This window comes from Myiozetetes cayanensis, unplaced genomic scaffold (assembly GCF_022539395.1).
Source record: "Myiozetetes cayanensis isolate MyiCay16 unplaced genomic scaffold, myiCay2020 scf691, whole genome shotgun sequence".
Taxonomy (NCBI): domain Eukaryota; kingdom Metazoa; phylum Chordata; class Aves; order Passeriformes; family Tyrannidae; genus Myiozetetes; species Myiozetetes cayanensis.
Genome location: NW_026087955.1, coordinates 1 through 20,894, shown reverse-complemented (window position 1 = coordinate 20,894; position 20,894 = coordinate 1). Strand labels below are relative to the sequence as shown.

The following is a 20,894-nucleotide window of genomic DNA, read 5'->3' as shown; positions in this document are numbered from 1 at the left end:
TTTTAGGGGGATCAGAGCTCAGATTTGGGGGGTCAGAGCTCGGATTTTGGGAGGTCAGAGCTCAGATTTTGGGGGGATCAGAGCTCAGATTTGGGGGGTTCAGAGCTCAGATTTTGGGGGGCTCAAAGCTCAGATTTGGGGGTTCAGAACTCACATTTGAGGGAGTCAGAGCTCAGATTTTGGGGGATCAGAGCTTGGATTTTGGGGGGGTCAGAGTTTGGATTTTGGGGGGTCAGAGCTCGGATTTTTGGGGAGTCAGAGCTGGGATTTTGAGAGAGTCAGAGCTCAGATTTGGGGGATCAGAGCTCAGATTTTGTGGGGTCAGAACTCACATTTGAGGGAGTCAGAGCTCAGATTTTGGGGGATCAGAGCTTGGATTTTGGGGGGTCAGAGCTTGGATTTTGGGGGGTTCAGAGCTCGGATTTTGGGGGGTCAGAGCTTGGATTTTGGGGAGTCAGAGCTCAGATTTGGGGGAGTCAGAGCTCAGATTTTGAGGGAGTCAGAGCTCAGATTTTGGGGGGAAGTCAGAGCTCAGATTTTGGGGGAGCAATTCCCGATCCCTTCCGTGATTCCCGCCCCCCCCCCCCTCGGCGTTTCCCGGTGCCCCTCCAGGATTCCCGGATTTCCTTCCCCTCGGGATTCTCCCTCTTCTCCTCTATCCCGGTGCCTCCAACCCGGCAGGAAAACTTTCCCATGGCCGGGATAACGCGGGGCAGGAGCTTCCCCCCCTTTCCCTGCGTGCTCTTCCCGATTTTTTTGGGAAAATTGAGGATGGGGGAAGATAAGACCCAACCCCCTCCCCCCCTTTTCCCAGCAGGAAAAAAATTCCCTCAAAAATCAGGCTCTTTTCCCTCCCCCCATCCCTTGGGAGTTGGAAAAGGGATCTGTGATGGCGCGGGGAGGGGTTGGGATTGCCGGGAAAAGAGGAGGAGGAGGAGGAGAAGCCTCGGGAATGTGGGAATGTGGGAATGTGGGAGTGGGGAGGAAGAACCGCGGGATCCAGCGGGGATTTTTTTTTTTCCTTGGCGTTTTCGATCCGGATTTTTTTTTTTTTGGGTGTTTTTTGGGTTTTTTTTATGGATATTTTGGATTTTGCGGAGCCTCCCGGGCCTGGAGGAGGAGGAGGAGGAGGGAATGGGATGGGATTGGGATCGGGAAGAGGCTCCTCCCACCGGGAGTGGGGGTGGATTCGCTCCCGGCGTTGGGGGGGGTTGGGCTGGGCTGGCCCTGCCTGGGATTTTTTAGGGATTTGGGATTTTTTTCTTTTTTTTGTAGGGATTGGGGGAAGTTTGGGAGGTGTGCAGGGAGAGCCCTTCCCCCCCCACAGACACATCCCATGCTCTGGAATATCCCGGGATTTGGGGCATCCATGGAGATCTGGGGGGGGTGGAGCTGGGCTGTCCATAGGGATTCCCACTATCCATAGGGATTCACCTCATCCATAGGGATTGCTCTCATCCATAGGGATCTATTCCATCCATAGGGATCTATTCCATCCATAGGGATCTATCCCATCCATAGGGATCCACCTTATCCATAGGGATTCCTTCCATTCCTAGGGATCCTTCCCATCCATAGGGATCCCCCCTATCCCTAGGGATCCCCGCTATCCATAGGGATTCCTTCCATTCCTAGGGATCCTTCTCATCCATAGAGATTCCCCCTATCCATAGGGATCCATCTTATCCATAGGGATCCACCTCATCCATAGGGATCCTTCCCATCCATAGGGATTCCTTCCATTCCTAGGGATCCCCCTATCCATAGGGATCCACCTCATCCATAGGGATTCCTTCCATTCCTAGGGATGCCCTCTATCCATAGGGATCCTTCCCATCCATAGGGATCCTTCTCATCCATAGGGATCCTTCCCATCCATAGGAATCGTCCCCATCCATAGAGATTCCTTCCATTCCTAGGGATCTATCCCATCCATAGGGATCCTTCCCATCCATAGGGATCCCCTCCATTCCTAGGGATCCTCCCCATCCATAGGGATCCACCTTATCCATAGGAATTCCCACTATCCATAGGGATTCCCACTATCCATAGGGATCCCCTTTATCCATAGGGATTGCTCTCATCCATAGGGATCTATCCCATCCATAGGGATTCCCACTATCCATAGGGATCTATCCCATCCATAGGGATTCCCACTATCCATAGGGATTGCTCTCATCCATAGGGATCTATCCCATCCATAGGGATCCCCTTTATCCATAGGGATCCCCTCTATCCATAGGGATCCATCTTATCCTTAGGGATCCACCTTATCCATAAGGATCCCTCTCATCCCTAGGGATCCCCCCTATCCATAGGGATTCCTTCCATTCCTAGGGATCCCCTCTATCCATAGGGATCCCCCCTATCCATAGGGATCCTTCCCATCCATAGGGATCCCTCCCATCCACAGGGATCCCTTCCATTCCTAGGGATCCCCCCTATCCATAGGGATCCCCCCTATCCATAGGAATCCCCTCTATCCATAGGAATCCCCCCTATCCATAGGGTTCCCCAATCCCTGTGGATCCCCCATTCCTTTGTTCTGGAATTCCCTGCATTCCTTGGATCCCCCCCTTGGATCCAGTGCCGTGTTCCCAGTCCTTTGGAATCCTGGGATCCCCCTTCCCTGCTTTTTGGGATCCCCCTTTCTGGAGCTGCTTTTGGGGCTCCTCTGGCTCATCCCAGATCCTCCCCCCGAAGGATCCCAGATATTTTGGGAATCAGGGATGTGGGAGTGAAAAAGAACAGGGAAAATTCCTGATTTGGGGGGGTTTTCCAGCCTTGGGAATCTTTGGATCTGGAGTGAGGGGGGAATTTGGAGCTGCTGGGATGGGAGGATGGACCTGGAGTTGAGATCTGTGGATTTGGGATCTTTGTGGATTTGGGATCTGTGGATTTGGGATTTCTGGATTTGGGATATCTCTGGATTTGGGATCTGTGAACTTGGGATCTCTCTGGATTTGGGATCTGTGGATTTGGGATCTGTGAATTTGGGATCTGTGAATTTGGGATCTGTGGATTTGGATCTGTGGATTTGGGATCACTGGAATTGTGATCTGTGGATTTGGGATCTCTGGAATTGGGATCTGTGGATTTGGGATCTCTGGATTTGGGATCTGTGGATTTGGGATCTCTGGATTTGGGATCTGTGGATTTGGGATCTGTGGATTTGAGATCTGTGGATTTGGAATCTGTGGATTTGGGATCTCTGGATTTGGGATCTGTGGATTTGGGATCTCTGGATTTGGGATCTGTGGATTTGGGATCTGTGGATTTGGGATTCTCTGGATTTGGGATCTGTGGATTTGGGATTTGTGGATTTGGGATCTGTGGATTTGGGATCTGGGGATTTGGGATCTCTGGATTTGGGATCTGTGGATTTGGAATCTCTGGAATTGTGATCTGTGGAGTTGGGATCTGTGGATTTGGGATTCTCTGGATTTGGGATCTGTGGGTTTGGGATCGGTGGATTTGAGATCTCTCTGGATTTGGGATCTGTGAATTTGTGATCTGTGGATTTGGGAATCTCTGGATTTTTGATCTCTGGATTTGGGATCTGTGGATTTGGGATCTCTGGATTTGGGATCTTTCTGGATTTGGGATCTGTCAATTTGGGATCTGTGGAATTGGAATCTCTGAATTTGGGATCTCTGGATTTGGGATCTGTGGAATTGGGATCTGTGGATTTGGGATCTCTGGATTTGGGATCTCTGGATTTGGGATCTCTGGATTTGGGATCTGTCAATTTGGGATCTGTGGAATTGGAATCTCTGGATTTGGGCTCCATCCTCTCCGTGTTTCCTCCTGCAATCCCAAATTTTCAGTTTCCCCCTGGAAAAGCCGGGATTTCTGCCCCTGATCCCGGGAATGCGGTGATGCCTGGGCTGGGATTGCTGGGATTTTCCCTGGATTTTGTTGGTGCTGGAGGTTCTTTTCCAGGAGTTTTTTTAGGGATGATGTGGGGGAAGGGAAATGTCGGAATTCACCCCAAATTCCCACCGGGAATTTCTCCTCCCTCCACTTTTCCAGCCCCAATCCCACTGAGATTCCCCAAACTCCACCTGAATTCCCCCAAATCCACCTGGAATTCCAGGATTTGTTCCCAGGGCTCGGGAATTCGGGCACCTGAAGCAGATCCAGGAATTTGACCCAGGATCACCTTTGGATCCTTCCCATTATCCCAGATTTCCCTTGGAAAAGCCCAAATCCCGCTGGATCCTCCCTTTCTGATGGAAGGGGAGATTCCAAACCCTCCCAAATCCATCCGGACCGGGGTGGGGTGTCCTTGACCACATCCCTGGGAATCTTCCCTGGGAATCTTCCTTGGGAATCTTCCCTGGGAATCTTCCCTGGGATCCTTTGGAATCTCCCCTGGGATCCTTTGGAATCTTTCCCTGGGATCCTTTGGAATCTTCCTTTGGATCCTTTGGGATCTTTCCCTTGGATCCTTTGGAATCTTTCCCTTGGATCCTTTGGAATCTTTCCCTGGGATCCTTTGAAATCTTTCCTGGGATCCTTTGGAATCTTTCCCTGGGATCCTTTGGAATCTTCCCTGGGATCCTTTGGAATCTTTCCCTGGGATCCTTTGGAATCTTTCCCTGGGATCCTTTGGAATCTTTCCCTGGGATCCTTTGGAATCTCCCCTGGGATCCTTTGGAATCTTTCCCTGGGATCCTTTGGCATCTTCCCTGGGATCCTTTGACATCTTCCCTGGGAATCTTCCTTTGGATCTTTTGGCATCTTTCCCTGGGATCCTTTGGAATCTTTCACTGGGATCCTTTGGAATCTTTCCCTTGGATCCTTTGGAATCTTTCCCTGGGATCCTTTGGAATCTTCCTTTGGATCCTTTGCCATCTTTCCCTTGGATCCTTTGGAATCTTCCTCTTGGATCCTTTGGAATCTTTCCCTGGGATCCTTTGGAATCTTCTCCATCCTCTCCCCCCATTCCTCGGCCCCTTCCTCTGGAATCTCCCCCCTCATCCCTCGGGATCCTCCCTTGGGATCTCCCCCCTCCCCATCCCAGCCTGGATCCATCTCCACTTTTCCCGAGGTTTTCCCTTTTTTTTTTTTTTTTTTTCCATGACTCTTTCCTGGTTTTTTTTTTCCCTTCCTTTGGCATCTCCTCTGGAATTCTGGCACCTTCCTTGGCACTGGAGCCATTCCTGGCTGGATCCCCCCCCCAAATCCATCCCTGTCTTTATTCCCAGCATTCCCATCCCCATCCCGGGCTGAGGAGGGGTGGATTTTTCCCAGGAATGCTCCCAGGGGCGGCTCCTCCCCCGGACCACGAGGGGTTAAAATTCCCGGGAATGGAGCCAAAGTTTGGCCGGGATCCAGGGCTGGGGGCAGGGGAGAAAAAAACCGGGAATATCCCCCCTTTAAATCCCACCCCTCATTCCCAAAGATCCCTCTGCCATCCCCTCCCCTCCCCCCTCTCCTGGAGCCACCAAAATCCGCCCACGACCGGATCCGTTTTTTGGGGATTTTTTGGGGATTTTTCCCGGTTTTTTTCCGTTTTTTTTTGAATTCCCGTTTTTTTTTCCTTCCCTTCCTTCCCAACCCTTCTCCCTCTTCCCTTTCCCGCGGGGGCTGTCGGGAAGGAGCCCGGGAGCAGCAGCAGCAGCAGCAGCAGCAGCAGCAGCAGCAACATCCCCCTTTTTTTTTTTCCCATTCCTTTTGTTTAATCCCTTCCCTCTCCGGGATTGGATTGACAGGGAAAGGAAAGGAAGGGAAAAGAAGGGAAAGGAAGGGAAGGACGGGATGGATCCCCCCCTTTCCCAACCCTCTTCCCTCTCTCCCTGCCCTGATTTCCCTGCCCAGCAGGAATCTTGGAGCTGTGAGTATTTCCCACCCCCCTCCCCATTCCCATTCCCATTTTTTTTTCGGGATGGCCGCACAAAAGGAGCTCCTCGTGGATCCTGCTGGCTGGGAAGGGGGATTTTTGGGAATGGTTGGAGGCTGGGTTTGGTGCTGGGGTTGGGATTCCTTGTCCTGGCCCTGCAGGGGTTGGGGGTGCTTGGGATGGCCCGGCTGGAGCGTCCCGGGAGCGGGATCGGGATCGGGATCGGGGCTGGGATGGTGGGATGGGGGTTTGGGGAATGGAGGGGGGGTCGATGGATCTGGGGTGGGATCTGGGGTGGGATTCAGGGTGGGATTCAGGGTCAGCTCTGGGATGGGATCCAGGGTGAGATCCAGGGTTGGCTCTGGGGTCAAATCCTGACTGGGATTCAGGATGGGATCCAGGGTGGGATTCAGGGTCAGATCTGGGATGGGATCCAGGGTCAGATCCAGGGTCAGATCTGGGATGGGATTCAGGGTGGGATCCAGGCTCGGATCCAGGGTGGGATCCAGGATGGGATCCAGGGTTGGCTCTGGGGTCAGATCGTGGCTGGGATCCAGGGTGGGATTCAGGGTCAGATCTGGGATGGGATCCAGGGTTGGCTCTGGGGTCAGATCTGGGATGGGATCCAGACTCGGATCCGGTCAATCCGGGTGGGATCCAGAGTGGGATCCAGGGTGGGATTCAGGATGGGATACAGGGCCAGATCTGGGATGGGATCCAGGGTGGGATCCAGGGTTGGATCCAGGATGGGATCCAGGGTGGGATCCAGGGTCAGATCTGGGATGGGATTCAGGGTCAGATCTGGGATGGGATCCAGGATGGGATCCAGGATGGGATCCAGGGTGGGATTCAGGGTGGGATCCAGGGTTGGATCCAGGCTCAGATCCAGGGTTGGCTCCGGAGTCGGATCCTGGCTGGGATCCAGGGTCGGATCCAGGTGGGATCTGAGGTTGTATCCAGGGTGGGATCCAGGGCTGGATTTGGGGGTGGATCCAGGATTGTATCCAGGATTGTATCCAGGATTGTATCCAGGGTTGCATCCAGGGTGGGATCCAGGGTTGGGTCCAGGGTCGGAACCAGGCTGGGATCCAGGCTCAGCTCCGGGGTGGGATCCAGGATTGGATCTGAGGTTGTATCCAGGGTGGGATCCAGAGCTGGATTTGGGGTTGTCTCCGGGGTGGGATCCAGGCTCGGATCCAGGGTCAGCTCCAGGGTTGGATCCAGGGTGGGATCCAGAGTCAGATCCGGGGTGGGATCCAGGGCTGGATTTGGGGTTGTCTCCGGGGTGCAATCCGGGGTCAGATCCAGGCTTGGATCCAGGGTGGGATCCAGGGCTGGATTTGGGGTTTTATCCAGGCTTGGATCCAGGGTTGGATCCAGAGTCGGATCCAGGGTCAGCTCCAGGGTTGACTCCAAGGTTGGGATTCAGAGTCAGATCCAGGGTGGGATCCAGGATGGGCTCCAGGGTCAGATCCAAGGTTGGGATCCAGGGTGGGATCCCCCTGGAAAAGCGAGAGCCGTTTTGTTTGTCTGGGAACGCGCCGGGATCCCCTGGAAAACCAGGAATCGTCACCTCTGGGATCCCCCTGGCTTGGGATGTTTGGGATGAGCTTTCCAAGGTCCAATTCCCTCTGTGCTCATCCCACCCCGGCAGCCTCTGGAATCTCAGCCCAGGATCCCATTCCCAGGCCGGGCTGATCCCGGTGGGAGGCGCCCCAGGGATTTGACTCCCGTTTTCCTGGGGTTTTCCCGGGCTTTGGGAACGTTTTCCCGAGGTTTTCCCGGGGTTTGGGAACGTTTTCCAAGGTTTTCCCGGGCTTTGGGAATGTTTTCCCGGGGTTTTCCTGGTTTTTGGGAATGTTTTCCTGGGGTTTGGAAAGGTTTTTCTTGGGGTTTGGGAAGATTTTTCCGGGGTTTTCCTGTGGTCTGGGAATGTTTTCCTGGGGTTTTGGGAAGGTTTTCCCGGGGTTTGGGAACGTTTTCCGAGGTTTCCCTGGGGTTTGGGAACATTTTCCTGGGGTTTTCCCAGGGTTTGGGAAGGTTTTCCCAAGGTTTTCCCAGGTTTTGGAAACTTTTCCCGGGGTTTGGGAAGGTTTTTCCAGGGTTTTCCCGGGGTCTGGGAACATTTTCCGAGGTTTTCCCAGGTTTTGGGAATGTTTTCCAGGGGTTTGGGAACGTTTTCCCAGGTTTTCCCAGGCTTTGGGAAGATTTTTCCAGGGTTTTCCTGGGCTTTGGGAACATTTTCCGAGGTTTTCCTGGGGTTTGGGAACATTTTCCAGGGTTTTCCTGGGTTTTGGGAATGTTTTCCTGGGGTTTGGGAAGGTTTTTCCGGGGTTTTCCCGGGATTTGGGAAGGTTTTCCCGGGGTCTGGGAACGTTTTCCGAGGTTTTCCTGGGTTTTGGGAAGGTTTTTCTTGGGGTTTGGAAAGTTTTTTCCAGGGTTTTCCCGGGATTTGGGAAGGTTTTCCCAGGGTCTGGGAACGTTTTCTGAGGTCTTCCTGGGGTTTGGGAATGTTTTCCCAGGGTTTGGGAAGGTTTTTCCTGGGGTTTGGGAAGATTTTTCCAGGGTTTTCCCAGGGTTTGGGAAGGTTTTCTCGGGGTCTGGGAACGTTTTCTGAGGTTTTCCTGGGGTTTGGGAATGTTTTCCCGGGGTTTGGGAAGGTTTTCCTGGGGTTTGGGAAGATTTTTCCAGGGTTTTCCTGGTGTTTGGGAACGTTTCCCGAGGTTTTCCCAGGGTTTGGGAAGGTTTTCCCGGGGTTTGGAAAGGTTTTTCCTGGGGTTTGGGAAGATTTTCCCAGGGTTTTCCCAGGGTTTGGGAATGTTTTCCCAGGGTTTGGGAAGGTTTTCCCAGGGTTTGGGAAGGTTTTCCTGGGGTTTGGGAATGTTTTCCTGGGGTTTGGGAAGGTTTTTCCCAGGGTTTGGGAAGGTTTTCCTGGTGTTTGAGAACATTTCCCAAGGTTTTCCCAAGTTTTGGGAAGGTTTTCCCGAGGTTTTCCTGGGGTTTGGGAAGGTTTTTCCCAGGTGTTGGGAATGTTTTCCCAGGGTTTGGGAACATTTCCCAAGGTTTTCCCAGGGTTTGGGGAATGTTTTCCCAGTGTCTGGGAACATTTCCCAAGGTTTTCCCAGGGTTTGGGAAGGTTTTCCCGGGGTTTGGGAAGGTTTTCCTGGGGTTTGGGAAGATTTTTCCGGGGTTTTGCCACTGTTTGGAAACATTTCCCAAGGTTTTCCCAGGTTTTGGGAAGGTTTTCCCGAGGTTTTCCTGGGGTTTGGGAAGATTTTTCCAGGGTTTTCCCAGTGTTTGGGAATGTTTTCCAGGGGTTTGGGAATGTTTTCCAGGGGTTTGGGAATGTTTTCCTGGGGTTTGGGAAGGTTTTCCCAGGTTTTGGGAAGGTTTTCCCGAGGTTTTCCTGGGGTTTGGGAAGGTTTTTCCCAGGTTTTGGGAATGTTTTCCCAGGGTTTGGGAACATTTCCCAAGGTTTTCCCAGGGTTTTGGGAATGTTTTCCCGGTGTTTGGAAACATTTCCCAAGGTTTTGGGAATGTTTTCCCGGGGTTTTCGGGAGCAGAACGGCGGCAGAGGCGGCTCCGGTTCCCTGGGAAGCTCCGGATCCCGGGAGGTGCCGATTGCCGGGAGCGGCGGCGGGGCCGGATCGGCCGGTTTGGGATGTTTGTTTGGGATCAACCAGTTTGGGATGAACCAGTTTGGGATGAACCAGTTTGGGATGTTTGGGATGTTTGGGATGAGCTTTCCCGCCGTGCCGACTCCGGAGCCTCCGGATCCGCCGGGATCGGAGCGGCCCGGATGGAACCCAGGGCTCTGCTCCCACTTTCCCGGTGGGAATTCCCGGCAGATCCTCCCCTGCCCCTTCTTCCAACCGGGACCCAAAAACCCTCCTGGATTTTTGTGGGATCCGAGCGAGGCTGGAAAAGCTCCGGAGCGGATCCTCCATCCCGGTGATGGCACCTCGGGATTGCTTTGGGAATCCTGGGAGCCCCGGGATGGATCCAGGGGCTGCTCCCGCCTTCCCCTCCCCCTTCTCCCCGGCATTCCCGGGGTTTTATTCCCGGTTTTTCCTCCCTCTGCGTCTGTTTTTCCGTTGGGAAGGGGCTGGAATTGTGTCCAGGACTGGAATTGTCTCCAGGGCTACGATGGGGCTGGAATTGTCTCCAGGGTTGGGAAGGGGCTGGAATTGTCTCCAGGGCTGGAATTGTCTCCAGGGCTGGAATTGTCTCCAGGGTTGGGATGGGGTTTGGAAGGGGCTGGAATTGTCTCCAGGGCTGGAATTGTCTCCAGGGTTTGGAAGGGGCTGGAATTGTCTCCAGGGCTGGAATTGTCTCCAGGGTTTGGAAGGGGCTGGAATTGTCTCTGGGAAGGGGCTGGAATTGTCTCCAGGGCTGGAATTGTGTCCAGGACTGTGATTGTCTCCAGGGCTGGGATGGGGCTGGAATTGTCTCCAGGGCTGGAATTGTCTCCAGGGCTGGGAAGGGGCTGGAATTGTCTCCAGGACTGGGATGGGTTTGGAATTGTCTCCAGGGTTGGGAAGGGGCTGGAATTGTCTCCAGGGTTGGAATGGGGTTTGGAAGGGGCTGGAATTGTCTCCAGGGTTGGGAAGGGGCTGGATATCCATGAGGGGGTTGGAGATCTGTGAGGTTGGAGATCCATGAGGGGGTTGGAGATCCATGAGGGGGTTGGAGCTCTCCAAGGATTTTGGAGCTCCATGAGGATGTTGGAGCTCTCCAAGGATTTTGGAGCTCCATGAGGTTGGAGCTCTCTGATGAAGTTGGAGCTCTCCAAGGATGTTGGAGCTCTCCAAGGATTTTGGAGCTCTCCAAGGATTTTGGAGCTCTCCAAGGATTTTGGAGCTCTGCAAGGATTTTGGAGCTCTCCAAGGATTTTGCAGCTCTCTGATGAGGTTGGAGCTCTCCAAGGATTTTGGAGCTCTCCAAGGATTTTGGAGCTCTCCAAGGATTTTGGAGCTCTGCAAGGATTTTGGAGCTCTCCAGGGATTTTGGAGCTCTCCAGGGGTTTTGGAGCTCTCCAGGGATTTTGGAGCTCTCTGAGGCCGGAGTTGGGCTCCGAGTGGACCCCGGGGGGGTTCCCTGGGATCCCCCATCCAGGACCCGCCCGTGTCCCTGTCCCTCCCCTGTCCCCATCCCCCAGCACAGCCCTGGCCTCTCCTGGCCCATTCCTTGTCCCATTCCCTCACTCTCCCTGTCATTCCAGGACGGAGCGGATGACAGAGGATGTGCTGGCCATGTCCCTGTCCCATTCCCTATCCCATTCCTGACTCTCATTGTTAATTCCAGGATGGAGTGGATGACGGAGGACACACTGCATGTTCCCCATCCCATTCCCCATTCCCATTCCTGACTCTCATTGTTAATTCCAGGATGGAGTGGATGATGGAGGACACACTGCATGTTCCCCATCCCATTCCCCATTCCCATTCCTGACTCTCATTGTTAATTCCAGGATGGAGTGGATGATGGAGGACACACTGCCCATTCCCTGTCCCATTCCCCTATCCCATTCCCAATCCCATTCCCCATCCCATTCCTGACTCTGTTTGTAATTCCAGGATGGAGCGGATGATGGAGGACACGCTGCCCATTCCCTGTCCCATTCCCCTATCCCATTCCCAATCCCATTCCCCATTCCCATTCCTGACTCTCATTGTTAATTCCAGGATAGAGTGGATGACAGAGGACACACTGCATGTTCCCCATCCCATTCCCCATTCCCTGACTCTCATTGTTAATTCCAGGATGGAGTGGATGTTGGAGGAGGCACTGCCCCAATCCCATTCCCTATCTCATTCCCCATCCCATTCCCCATTCCCTGACTCCCCATGTCATTCCAGGATGGAGCAGATGACGGAGTCTGGTCTGCTGCCCGTGTCCCTGTCCCATTCCCTATCCCATTCCCTGACTCTGGTTATCATTCCAGGATGGAGCAGATGAAGGAGAAGGCACTGCCCCAATCCCATTCCCTATCCCATCCCTGACTCTGTTTTTAATTCCAGGATGGAGCGGATGACGGAGGACGCACTGGCCATGTCCCTGTCCCATTCCCTGTCCCATTCTCCATCCCATTCCCTGACATTCCATATCATTCCAGGATGGAGCAGATGACAGAGTCTGGCCTGCTGGCCATGTCCATGTCCCATTCTCCATCCCATTCCCCATTCCCTGACTCTGGATATCATTCCAGGATGGAGCGGATGACGGAGGACGCACTGCCCGTGTCCCTGTCCCACTCCCTATCCCATTCTCCATCCCATTCCCTGACTCTGGTTATCATTCCAGGATGGAGCAGATGACAGAGGCTGGCATGCTGACCATGTCCCTGTCCCATTCCCCATCCCATTCCTGACATTCCCTGTCATTCCAGGATGGAGCAGATGACAGAGGACATTCTGGCTGTGTCCCTGTCCCATTCCTGACATTCCCTATCATTCCAGGATGGAGCAGATGACAGAGGACATTCTGGCTGTGTCCCTATCCCATTCCCCATCCCAAAACTCCGTGTTTTTGCAGGATGGAGGACGCGCTGCGGCTGAACCTGCTGAAGCGGGGGCTGGAGGGGGGTGCTGATGAGCGGGAGGACATTCTGGCCAAGCGGCTCAAGGTGGAGGGCCACGAGGCCATGGAGCGCCTCAAGATGCTGGCCCTGCTCAAGAGGAAGGACCTGGCGGGGCTGGAGGCGCCGCTCGAGCCCCCCAAGCCCGACGGCCTCAAGGCCTTCGAGGAGAAGCTCAACGGGAGCCTCCGGGCCCGGCCCGGCAAGGAGAACATCAGCGACGAGCCCGTCGATATGAGCGCCAGGAGGAGGTGGGTGAGGGGCAAACGACGGGAATGGCACCGGGAATGACGCCGGGAATGGCATCAACTCCGAGGAATGCACGGAACGCCAGGAGTGCCGGGAACGGCACTGGGAACGACGCTGGGAGTGCCGGGAATGCACCGGGAATGACACCGGGAGTGGGAGGTGGAAGGAACCCAGTCAGGGGTTCAGAGGGATTATTTTTAGGGGGTTTGGGTTGATCCCAGCAGGGAAAAGGCACTTCCAGGATCCCAGCAGGGAAAAGGCACTTCCAGGAGTTTGGGTTTGATCCCAGCAGGGAAAAGGCACTTCCAGGAGTTTGGGGTTGATCCCAGTGGGAAAAGGCACTTCCAGGAGTTTGGGTTTGATCCTAGGAGTTTGGGTTTCATTCCAGTGGGTAAAGGTGTTTCCAGGAATTTGGGTTTGATTCCAGCAGGGAAAAGGCACTTCCAGGAGTTTGGGTTTGATTCCAGTGGATAAAAGGCACTTCCAGGAGTTTGGGTTTGATCCCAGCAGGGAAAAGGCACTCCCAGGAGTTTGGGGTTGATCCCTTGGGAAAAGGCACTTCCAGGAGTTTGGGTTTGATTCCAGCAGGGAAAAGGCACTTCCAGGAGTTTGGATTTGATCCCAGCAGGGAAAAGGCACTTCCAGGAATTTGAGTTTGATCCCAGCAGGGAAAAGGCACTTCCAGGAATTTGGGTTTGATCCCAGGAGTTTGGGTTTGATCCCAGCAGGGAAAAGGCACTTCCAGGAGTTTGGGTTTGATTCCAGCAGGGAAAAGGCACTTCCAGGATCCCAGCAGGGAAAAGGCACTTCCAGGAGTTTGTGGTTGATTCCAGCAGGGAAAAGGCACTTCCAGGAGTTTGGGTTTGATCCCAGCAGGGAAAAGGCACTTCCAGGAATTTGAGTTTGATCCCAGTGGGAAAAAGGCACTTCCAGGAGTTTGGGTTTGATTCCAGCAGGGAAAAGGCACTTCCAGGAGTTTGGGTTTGATCCCAATGGATAAAAGGTGTTTCCAGGAGTTTGGGTTTGATCCCAGCAGGGAAAAGGCACTTCCAGGATCCCAGCAGGGAAAAGGCACTTCCAGGAGTTTGGGGTTGATCCCAGCAGGGAAAAGACACATCCAGGATCACAGCAGGGAAAAGGCACTTCCAGGATCCCAGCAGGGAAAAGGCACTTCCAGGAGTTTGGGTTTGATCCCAGTGGGAAAAGGCACTTCCAGGAGTTTGGGTTTGATCCCAGGAGTTTGGGTTTCATTCCAGTGGGTAAAGGTGTTTCCAGGAATTTGGGTTTGATCCCAAGAGTTTGGGTTTGATTCCAGTGGGAAAAGGCACTTCCAGGAGTTTGGGTTTGATCCCAGGAGTTTGGGTTTCGTTCCAGTAGGAAAAGGCACTTCCAGGAGTTTGGGGTTGATCCCAGCAGGAAAGGCCTTCAGGACCCAGCAGGAAAGGCACTTCCAGGAGTTTGGGTTTGATCCCAGTGGGAAAAGGCACTTCTAGGATCCCAACAGGGAAAAGGCACTTCCAGGAGTTTGGGTTTGATCCCAGGAGTTTGGGTTTCATTCCAGTGGATAAAAGGTGTTTCCAGGAGTTTGGGTTTGATCCCAGCAGGGAAAAGGCACTTCCAGGAATTTGGGTTTGATCCCAGCAGGGAAAAGGCACTTCCAGGAGTTTGGGTTTGATCCCAGTGGATAAAAGGTGTTTCCAGGAGTTTGGGTTTGATCCCAGCAGGGAAAAGGCACTTCCAGGAGTTTGGGGTTGATCCCAGTGGATAAAAGGTGTTCCCAGGAGTTTGGGTTTGATTCCAGGAGGAAAAAAGGCACTTCCAGGAATTTGGGTTTGATCCCAGTGGATAAAGGCACTTCCAGGAGTTTGGGTTTGATCCCAGTAGGGAAAAGGCACTTCCAGGAGTTTGGGTTTGATCCCAGTGGGAAAAAGGCACTTCCAGGAATTTGGGGTTGATCCCAGTGGATAAAAGGCACTTCCAGGAGTTTGGGTTTGATCCCAGCAGGGAAAAGGCACTTCCAGGAATTTGGGTTTGATTCCAGCAGGGAAAAGGCACTTCCAGGATCCCAGCAGGGAAAAGGCACTTCCAGGAGATTGGGTTTGATCCCAGTGGATAAAAGGTGTTTCCAGGACTTTGGGTTTGATCCCAGTGGATAAAAGGCACTTCCAGGAGTTTGGGTTTCATTCCAGTGGGAAAAGGCTCCCAGGAGTTTGGGTTTGATCCCAGTGGATAAAGGTGTTTCCAGGAGTTTGGGTTTGATCCCAGCAGGAAAAGGCACTTCCAGGAGTTTGGGTTTGATCCCAGTGGAGGGTAAAATTGGGTTTGATCCCAGGGAAGGCCTTCCAGGAGTTTGGGTTTGATCCCAGTGGATAAAGGCACTTCCAGGAGTTTGGGTTTGATCCCAGCAGGGGAAAAGGCACTCCCAGGAGTTTGGGTTTGATCCCAGCAGGGAAAGGCACTTCCAGGAATTTGGGTTTGATCCCAGCAGGGAAAAGGCACTTCCAGGAGTTTGGGTTTGATCCCAGCAGGGAAAAGGCACTTCCAGGAATTTGGATTTGATTCCAACATGGAAAAGGCACTTCCAGGAGTTGAGTGATTCCAGTGGGAAAAGGCACTTCCAGGAGTTTGGGTTTGATCCCAGTGGATAAAAGGCACTTCCAGGAGTTTGGGTTTCATTCCAGTGGGGAAAAGGCACTTCCAGGAGTTTGGGTTTGATCCCAGCAGGTAAAAGGCGTTTCCAGGAGTTTGGGTTTGATTCCAACAGGGAAAAGGTGTTTCCAGGAGTTTGGGTTTGATCCCAATGGATAAAAGGTGTTTCCAGGAGTTTGGTCTGATCCCAGCAGGGAAAAGGCACTCCCAGGATCCCAGCAGGGAAAAGGCACTTCCAGGAGTTTGGGTTTGATCCCAGCAGGGAAAAGGCACTCCAAGGATTCCAGCAGGAAAAGGCATTTCCAGGAGTTGGTGATTCCAGTATGGAAAAGGCACTTCCAGGAGTTGAGTGATTCCAGTGGGAAAAGGCACTTCCAGGAGTTTGGGTTTGATCCCAGCAGGGAAAAGGTACTGCCAGGAGTTTGGGTTTGATCCCAGTGGAAAAAGGCACTTCCAGGATTTGTGTTTGATCCCAGCAGGGAAAAGGCACTTCCAGGAGTTTGGGTTTCATTCCAGCAGGGAAAAGGCACTTCCAGGATCCCAGCAGGGAAAAGGCACTCCCAGGAGTTTGGGTTTGATCCCAGCGGGAAAAGGCACTTCCAGGATCCCAGCAGGGAAAAGGCACTTCCAGGAGTTTGGGTTTGATCCCAGTGGGACAAGGCACTTCCAGGAGTTTGGGTTTGATTCCAGTGGATAAAAGGTGTTCCCAGGAGTTTGGTTTGATCCCAGCAGGGAAAAGGCACTTCCAGGAGTTTGGGTTTGATTCCAGTGGGAAAAGGCACTTCCAGGAGTTTGGGTTTGATCCCAGCGGGAAAAGGCACTCCCAGGATCCCAACAGGGAAAAGGCACTTCCAGGAGTTTGGGTTTGATCCCAGCAGGGAAAAGGCACTTCCAGGAGTTTGGGTTTGATCCCAGCAGGGAAAAGGCACTTCCAGGATCCCAGCAGGGAAAAGGCACTTCCAGGATTTTGGGGTTTGATTCCAGTGGATAAAAGGCACTTCCAGGAGTTTGGGTTTGATCCCAGGAGTTTGGATTTCATTCCAGTGGGTAAAGGTGTTTTCCAGGAGTTTGGTTTTGATTCCAGCAGGGAAAAGGCACTTCCAGGAGTTTGGGTTTGATCCCAGGAGTTTGGGTTTGATCCCAACAGGGAAAAGGCACTTCCAGGATCCCAGCAGGGAAAAGGCACTTCCAGGACTTTGGGTTTGATTCCAGCAGGGAAAAGGCACTTCCAGGAGTTTGGGATTGATCCAAGTGGATAAAAGGTGTTTCCAGGAGTTTGGTTTGATCCCAGCAGGGAAAAGGCACTTCCAGGAATTTGGATTTGATCCCAGTGGGAAAAGGCACTTCCAGGAATTTGGGTTGGATCCCAGCAGGGAAAAGGCACATCCAGGATCACAGCAGGGAAAAGGCACTTCCAGGAATTTAGGTTTGATTCCAGGAGTTTGGGTTTCATTCCAGTGGGTAAAGGCACTTCCAGGAATTTGGGTTTGATCCCAGGAGTTTGGGTTTGATCCCAGTGGGAAAAAACATTCCCAGGATCCCAGCAGGGAAAAGGCACTTCCAGGAGTTTGTGTTTGATTCCAACAGGGAAAAGGCACTTCCAGGAATTTGGTGTTGATTCCTTGGGAAAAAGGCACTTCCAGGAATTTGGGGTTGATCTCAGTGGGAAAAGGCACTTCCAGGAATTTGGGTTTGATTCCATGGGGAAAAGGCACTTCCAGGAATTTGGGTTTGATCCCAGTGGGAAAAGGCACTTCCAGGAATTTGGGTTTGATTCCAGCAGGGAAAAGGCACTTCCAGGAGTTTGGGTTTGATCCCAGCAGGGAAAAGGCACTTCCAGGAGTTTGATCCCAGTGGGAAAAAGGCACTTCCAGGAGTTTGGTTTTCATTCCAGCAGGGAAAAGGCACTTCCAGGAGTTTGGGTTTGATCCCAGCAGGGAAAAGGCACTTCCAGGATCCCAGCAGGAAAAGGCACTCCCAGGAGTTTGTGTTTGATCCCAGCAGGGAAAAGGCACTCCCAGGATCCGCGCAGGGAAAAGGCACTTCCAGGATCCCAGCAGGGAAAAGGCACTTACAGGAGTTTGGGTTTGATCCCAGGAGTTTGGGTTTCATTCCAGTGGGTAAAGGTGTTTCCAGGAATTTGGTTTGATCCCAGCAGGGAAAAGGCACTTCCAGGAATTTGGGTTTGATCCCAGCAGGGAAAAGGCACTTCCAGGATCCCAGCAGGGAAAAGACACTTCCAGGAGTTTGGTTTTCATTCCAGGAACGGGAAACAGTGGGATTAGGGAAAGTTGGGAATGTTTTCTCACCAAAGAGGGGTGATCCAGGTTTATCCAAGGGATTGGGGGGTTCCTCATCCCTGGAAGTGGCCAAGGCCAGGTTGGTCCCTGCATCCCTGGAATTCCATGGATATTGTGCCTGGTTGGGCTCCAGCACCGCACACTCGGATTGGGGATGAGCCCTGGAAGGAGTTGGGAATGTCCTGCTCCAAGTTTGGGAATCACTGCCGATTTTCATGGATTTGGGTGTCTCATTTCCCTGGATTTTCCTCGGGAATGTCGCTCCCGTTCCGGTGGATCCCTCGGAATTCCGCTCTTCCCTGGACGAAGGAAATCTGTTGATTCCTCCTGGATTTTCCCGTTGGATTTGGGCTTTGGCTTCGTGTCGTTCCCCTCCGTGGAATGTGAATGATCCAGCCTGGATTGATCCCGAAAAAACCACCCCTGGACCGGGATCTGCTTCCGGATCCCTCCGATTTCCAATTCCTGGGATGAAACTTGGATTGCCTGGGGGGGAAACTCCAACTGGATCCTCTGGAAACTCCAACTGGATCCTCTGGAAACTCCAACTGGATCCTCTGGAAACTCCAACTGGATGCTCCAGACCTTCCCTGCTGGAAAAGGGACGGCTCCAGCCCTTTGGAATATCCACAGGAACGTTTGGAACCGACAAACTCGGAGCATCTTCGGAATCTGGGACCGGGAGCTGACACTTTGGGATGGGACACTTTGGGATACTTTGGGATCGGACACTTTGGGATCTGACATTCCACGACATCCTCGCTCCAAGGACGTTCCAGGGGAGCCAGAGCGCGACATTCCCGGCTCCTTCCGGATTATCCCGCGGTTTTCCGAGGCTCTCCAGCTCCGAGTCAGGAAATCTGGGATGGCAAAGGCGTCTCCTCCTCCCTGGGGATGATCCCTGGATCCCAACACCGGCATCCCAACCTTTCCTCTTCCCAGACACTCCTTCTGCTTCCCGATTCCCTCACGGACCCGTCGGATATTTGCTTGGATTCTCCCTCAGGGAATGTGCTTTTCCAAGCCATTTGGGCTGGGATAGACCTTGGAATTTCGAGCCATTTGGGCTGGGATAGACCTTGGAATTTCGAGCCATTTGGGCTGGGATAGGTCTTGGAATTTTTGGGAGGGCTCAATGAGCCATTCCAGGCTGGAACATCCCGGAATCCGCATCAGACTGCGCCTCATCCACTGGGATTCTCCCACCTGGATCAAACCCAGGGGATGTTTGGGATGATGGAGGGGTGGGATTGGTGTTGGATTGGGGTCATCCCCCCATTCCCAGCTGGGATCAAACCCAGGGGATGTTTGGGAGGGATTGGACTCTTTGGGATGATGGATGGGAGTGGATCCATGTTGGATTGGGGTCACCCCCCCATTCCCAGCTGGGATTCTCCCCCTGGATCAGAGGATGTTTGGGATGATGGATGGAGGTGTGTTGATTGGGTGTCCCCATTAGCTGGGATCAACCTAGGGATGTTCGGATGCCGGACGGTGCGATTCTCCAACTGGGATCAAACCCAGGGGATGTTTGGGAGGGATTGGACTCTTTGGGATGATGGATGGGAGTGGATCCATGTTGGATTGGGGTCATCCCCCCATTCCCAGCTGGGATTCTCCCACTGGACCAAACCCAGGGGATGTTTGGGATGATGGAGGGGTTGGGTTGGGGTCATCCCCCCATTCCCAACTGGGATTCTCCCACTGGATCAAACCCATGGGATGTTTGAGAGGGATTGGACTCATTGGGATGATGGATGGAGGGATTGGTGTTGGATTGGGGTCATCCCCCCATTCCCAGCTGGGACCAAACCCATGGGCTGTCTGGGATGATGGATGGGGTCGATCCCTGCTGGATCTGGGGTGGATCCCGGTGCTGGATCCCTCTGATCCCGCTGTGTTCCCTCAGTGACTCGGAGCGGGGCCGCCTGACGCCGTCCCCGGACGTCATCGTGCTGTCGGACAACGAGGCCTCGAGCCCGCGCGGCGGCTCCCGCGGGGACGAGCGGCTCAAGGCGGCCAACCTCGACATGTTCAAGGTGAGGCATTCCCAGAGCATCCCAGAGCATTCCCAGACCATCCCAGAGCATTCCCAGGAAATTCCAGGAGCGTTCCCGATGTCCTTCCCGACTCCCAGAGCCGCCCCAGCCGGGCGAGCTCCCTGTGGGGTGCAGCGTCCTCGTCTTGGCCGGAGCTCGGGCTGAGCGTCCTCGGGGTCTTCCCCTCACATTTTCCCACCATTCCAGGATTTTTCATGTTTTTCCCCTCCCATTTTCCCCCATTCCCGTTATTTTTCCAGGGGAAGAGCCTGGAGGAGCAGCTGAATTCCTGCTCATGCTCTTCCCCTCCCATTTTCCCCATCCCATTATTTTTCCAGGGGAAGAGCCTGGAGGAGCAGCAGCATTCCTGCTCATGCTCTTCCATTCCCGTTTTCCCCCTATCCCATCTTTTTTTCCAGGGGAAGAGCCTGGAGGAGCGGCAGCATTCCTGCTCATGCTCTTCCCCTCCCGTTTTCCTGCCATTCCCGGTTTTTTTTCCAGGGGAAGAGCCTGGAGGAGCAGCAGCATTCCTGCTCATGCTCTTCCCCTCCCATTTCCCCCCATTCCCATTATTTTTCCAGGGGAAGAGCCTGGAGGAGCAGCTGAATTCCTGCTCATGCTCTTCCCCTCCCGTTCCCCCCCATTCCCATTATTTTTCCAGGGGAAGAGCCTGGAGGAGCAGCAGCATTCCTGCTCAGGGTCTTGACCTCATATTTTTTCCGGGTTTTTCCAGGGGAAGAGCCTGGAGGAGCAGCCAAATCCCACTAAATTGAGTTTCCTCACGCTCATCCATTCCCATTTTCCCCCTATCCCATGTTTTTCCAGGGGAAGAGCCTGGAGGAGCAGCCAAATCCAACTAAACTGAGTTTCCTCATGCTCTTCCCCTCCCATTTCCCCCCATTCCCATTATTTTTCCAGGGGAAGAGCCTGGAGGAGCAGCTGAATCCCTACTCAGATTGTGCTTCCTCAGGGTCTTGGCCTCATACTTTTTCCGGGTTTTTCCAGGGGAAGAGCCTGGAGGAGCAACCAAATCCCTGCTAAACTGAGTTTCCTCATGCTCTTCCCCTCCCATTTCCCCCTATCCCATATTTTTCCAGGGGAAGAGCCTGGAGGAGCGGCAGCATCCCTGCTCATGCTCTTCCCCTCCCATTTCCCCCATTCCCATTATTTTTCCAGGGGAAGAGCCTGGAGGAGCAGCCAACCCACTCAACTGGTTCTCATGCTCTTCCCCTCCC

At 53.4% G+C, this 20,894-nt stretch overlaps 2 protein-coding genes across 2 annotated transcripts; both read left to right on the top strand.

The window, feature by feature from the left end:
• The first annotated feature begins 7,449 nt into the window (after positions 1-7,449).
• Positions 7,450-11,130, top strand: LOC126651596 (collagen alpha-1(VIII) chain-like). Its single transcript, XM_050337554.1, has 4 exons — positions 7,450-9,065; positions 9,224-9,330; positions 9,373-10,079; positions 11,067-11,130. The coding sequence occupies exons 1-4, from the start codon at positions 8,483-8,485 to the stop codon at positions 11,128-11,130; spliced, it is 1,461 nt and encodes a 486-aa protein (XP_050193511.1). The 5' UTR covers positions 7,450-8,482.
• LOC126651597 (transcriptional repressor p66-beta-like) lies at positions 10,885-20,147 on the top strand (the record flags this gene model as incomplete). The annotated part of the gene is made up of 3 exons (XM_050337555.1): positions 10,885-12,673; positions 19,530-19,659; positions 20,079-20,147. Coding segments are annotated over exons 1-3 (492 nt in total), but the record flags the coding sequence as incomplete, so codon positions are not given.
• Between the last annotated feature and the right edge of the window lie 747 nt (positions 20,148-20,894).

What these genes read in the sequence shown, in the direction of transcription:
- LOC126651596 (XM_050337554.1), top strand. Translation starts at nt 8,483, where the DNA reads ATGTTTTCCCGGGGTTTGGGAAGGTTTTCCTGGGGTTTGGGAAGATTT. An exon ending in TTTCCCAAGGTTTTCCCAGG is followed by an intron (nt 9,331 to 9,372) that starts GTTTTGGGAATG and finishes ACATTTCCCAAG; the next exon opens with GTTTTGGGAATGTTTTCCCG. An exon ending in GGGCTGGAATTGTCTCCAGG is followed by an intron (nt 10,080 to 11,066) that starts GTTGGGATGGGG and finishes CTGTCATTCCAG; the next exon opens with GACGGAGCGGATGACAGAGG.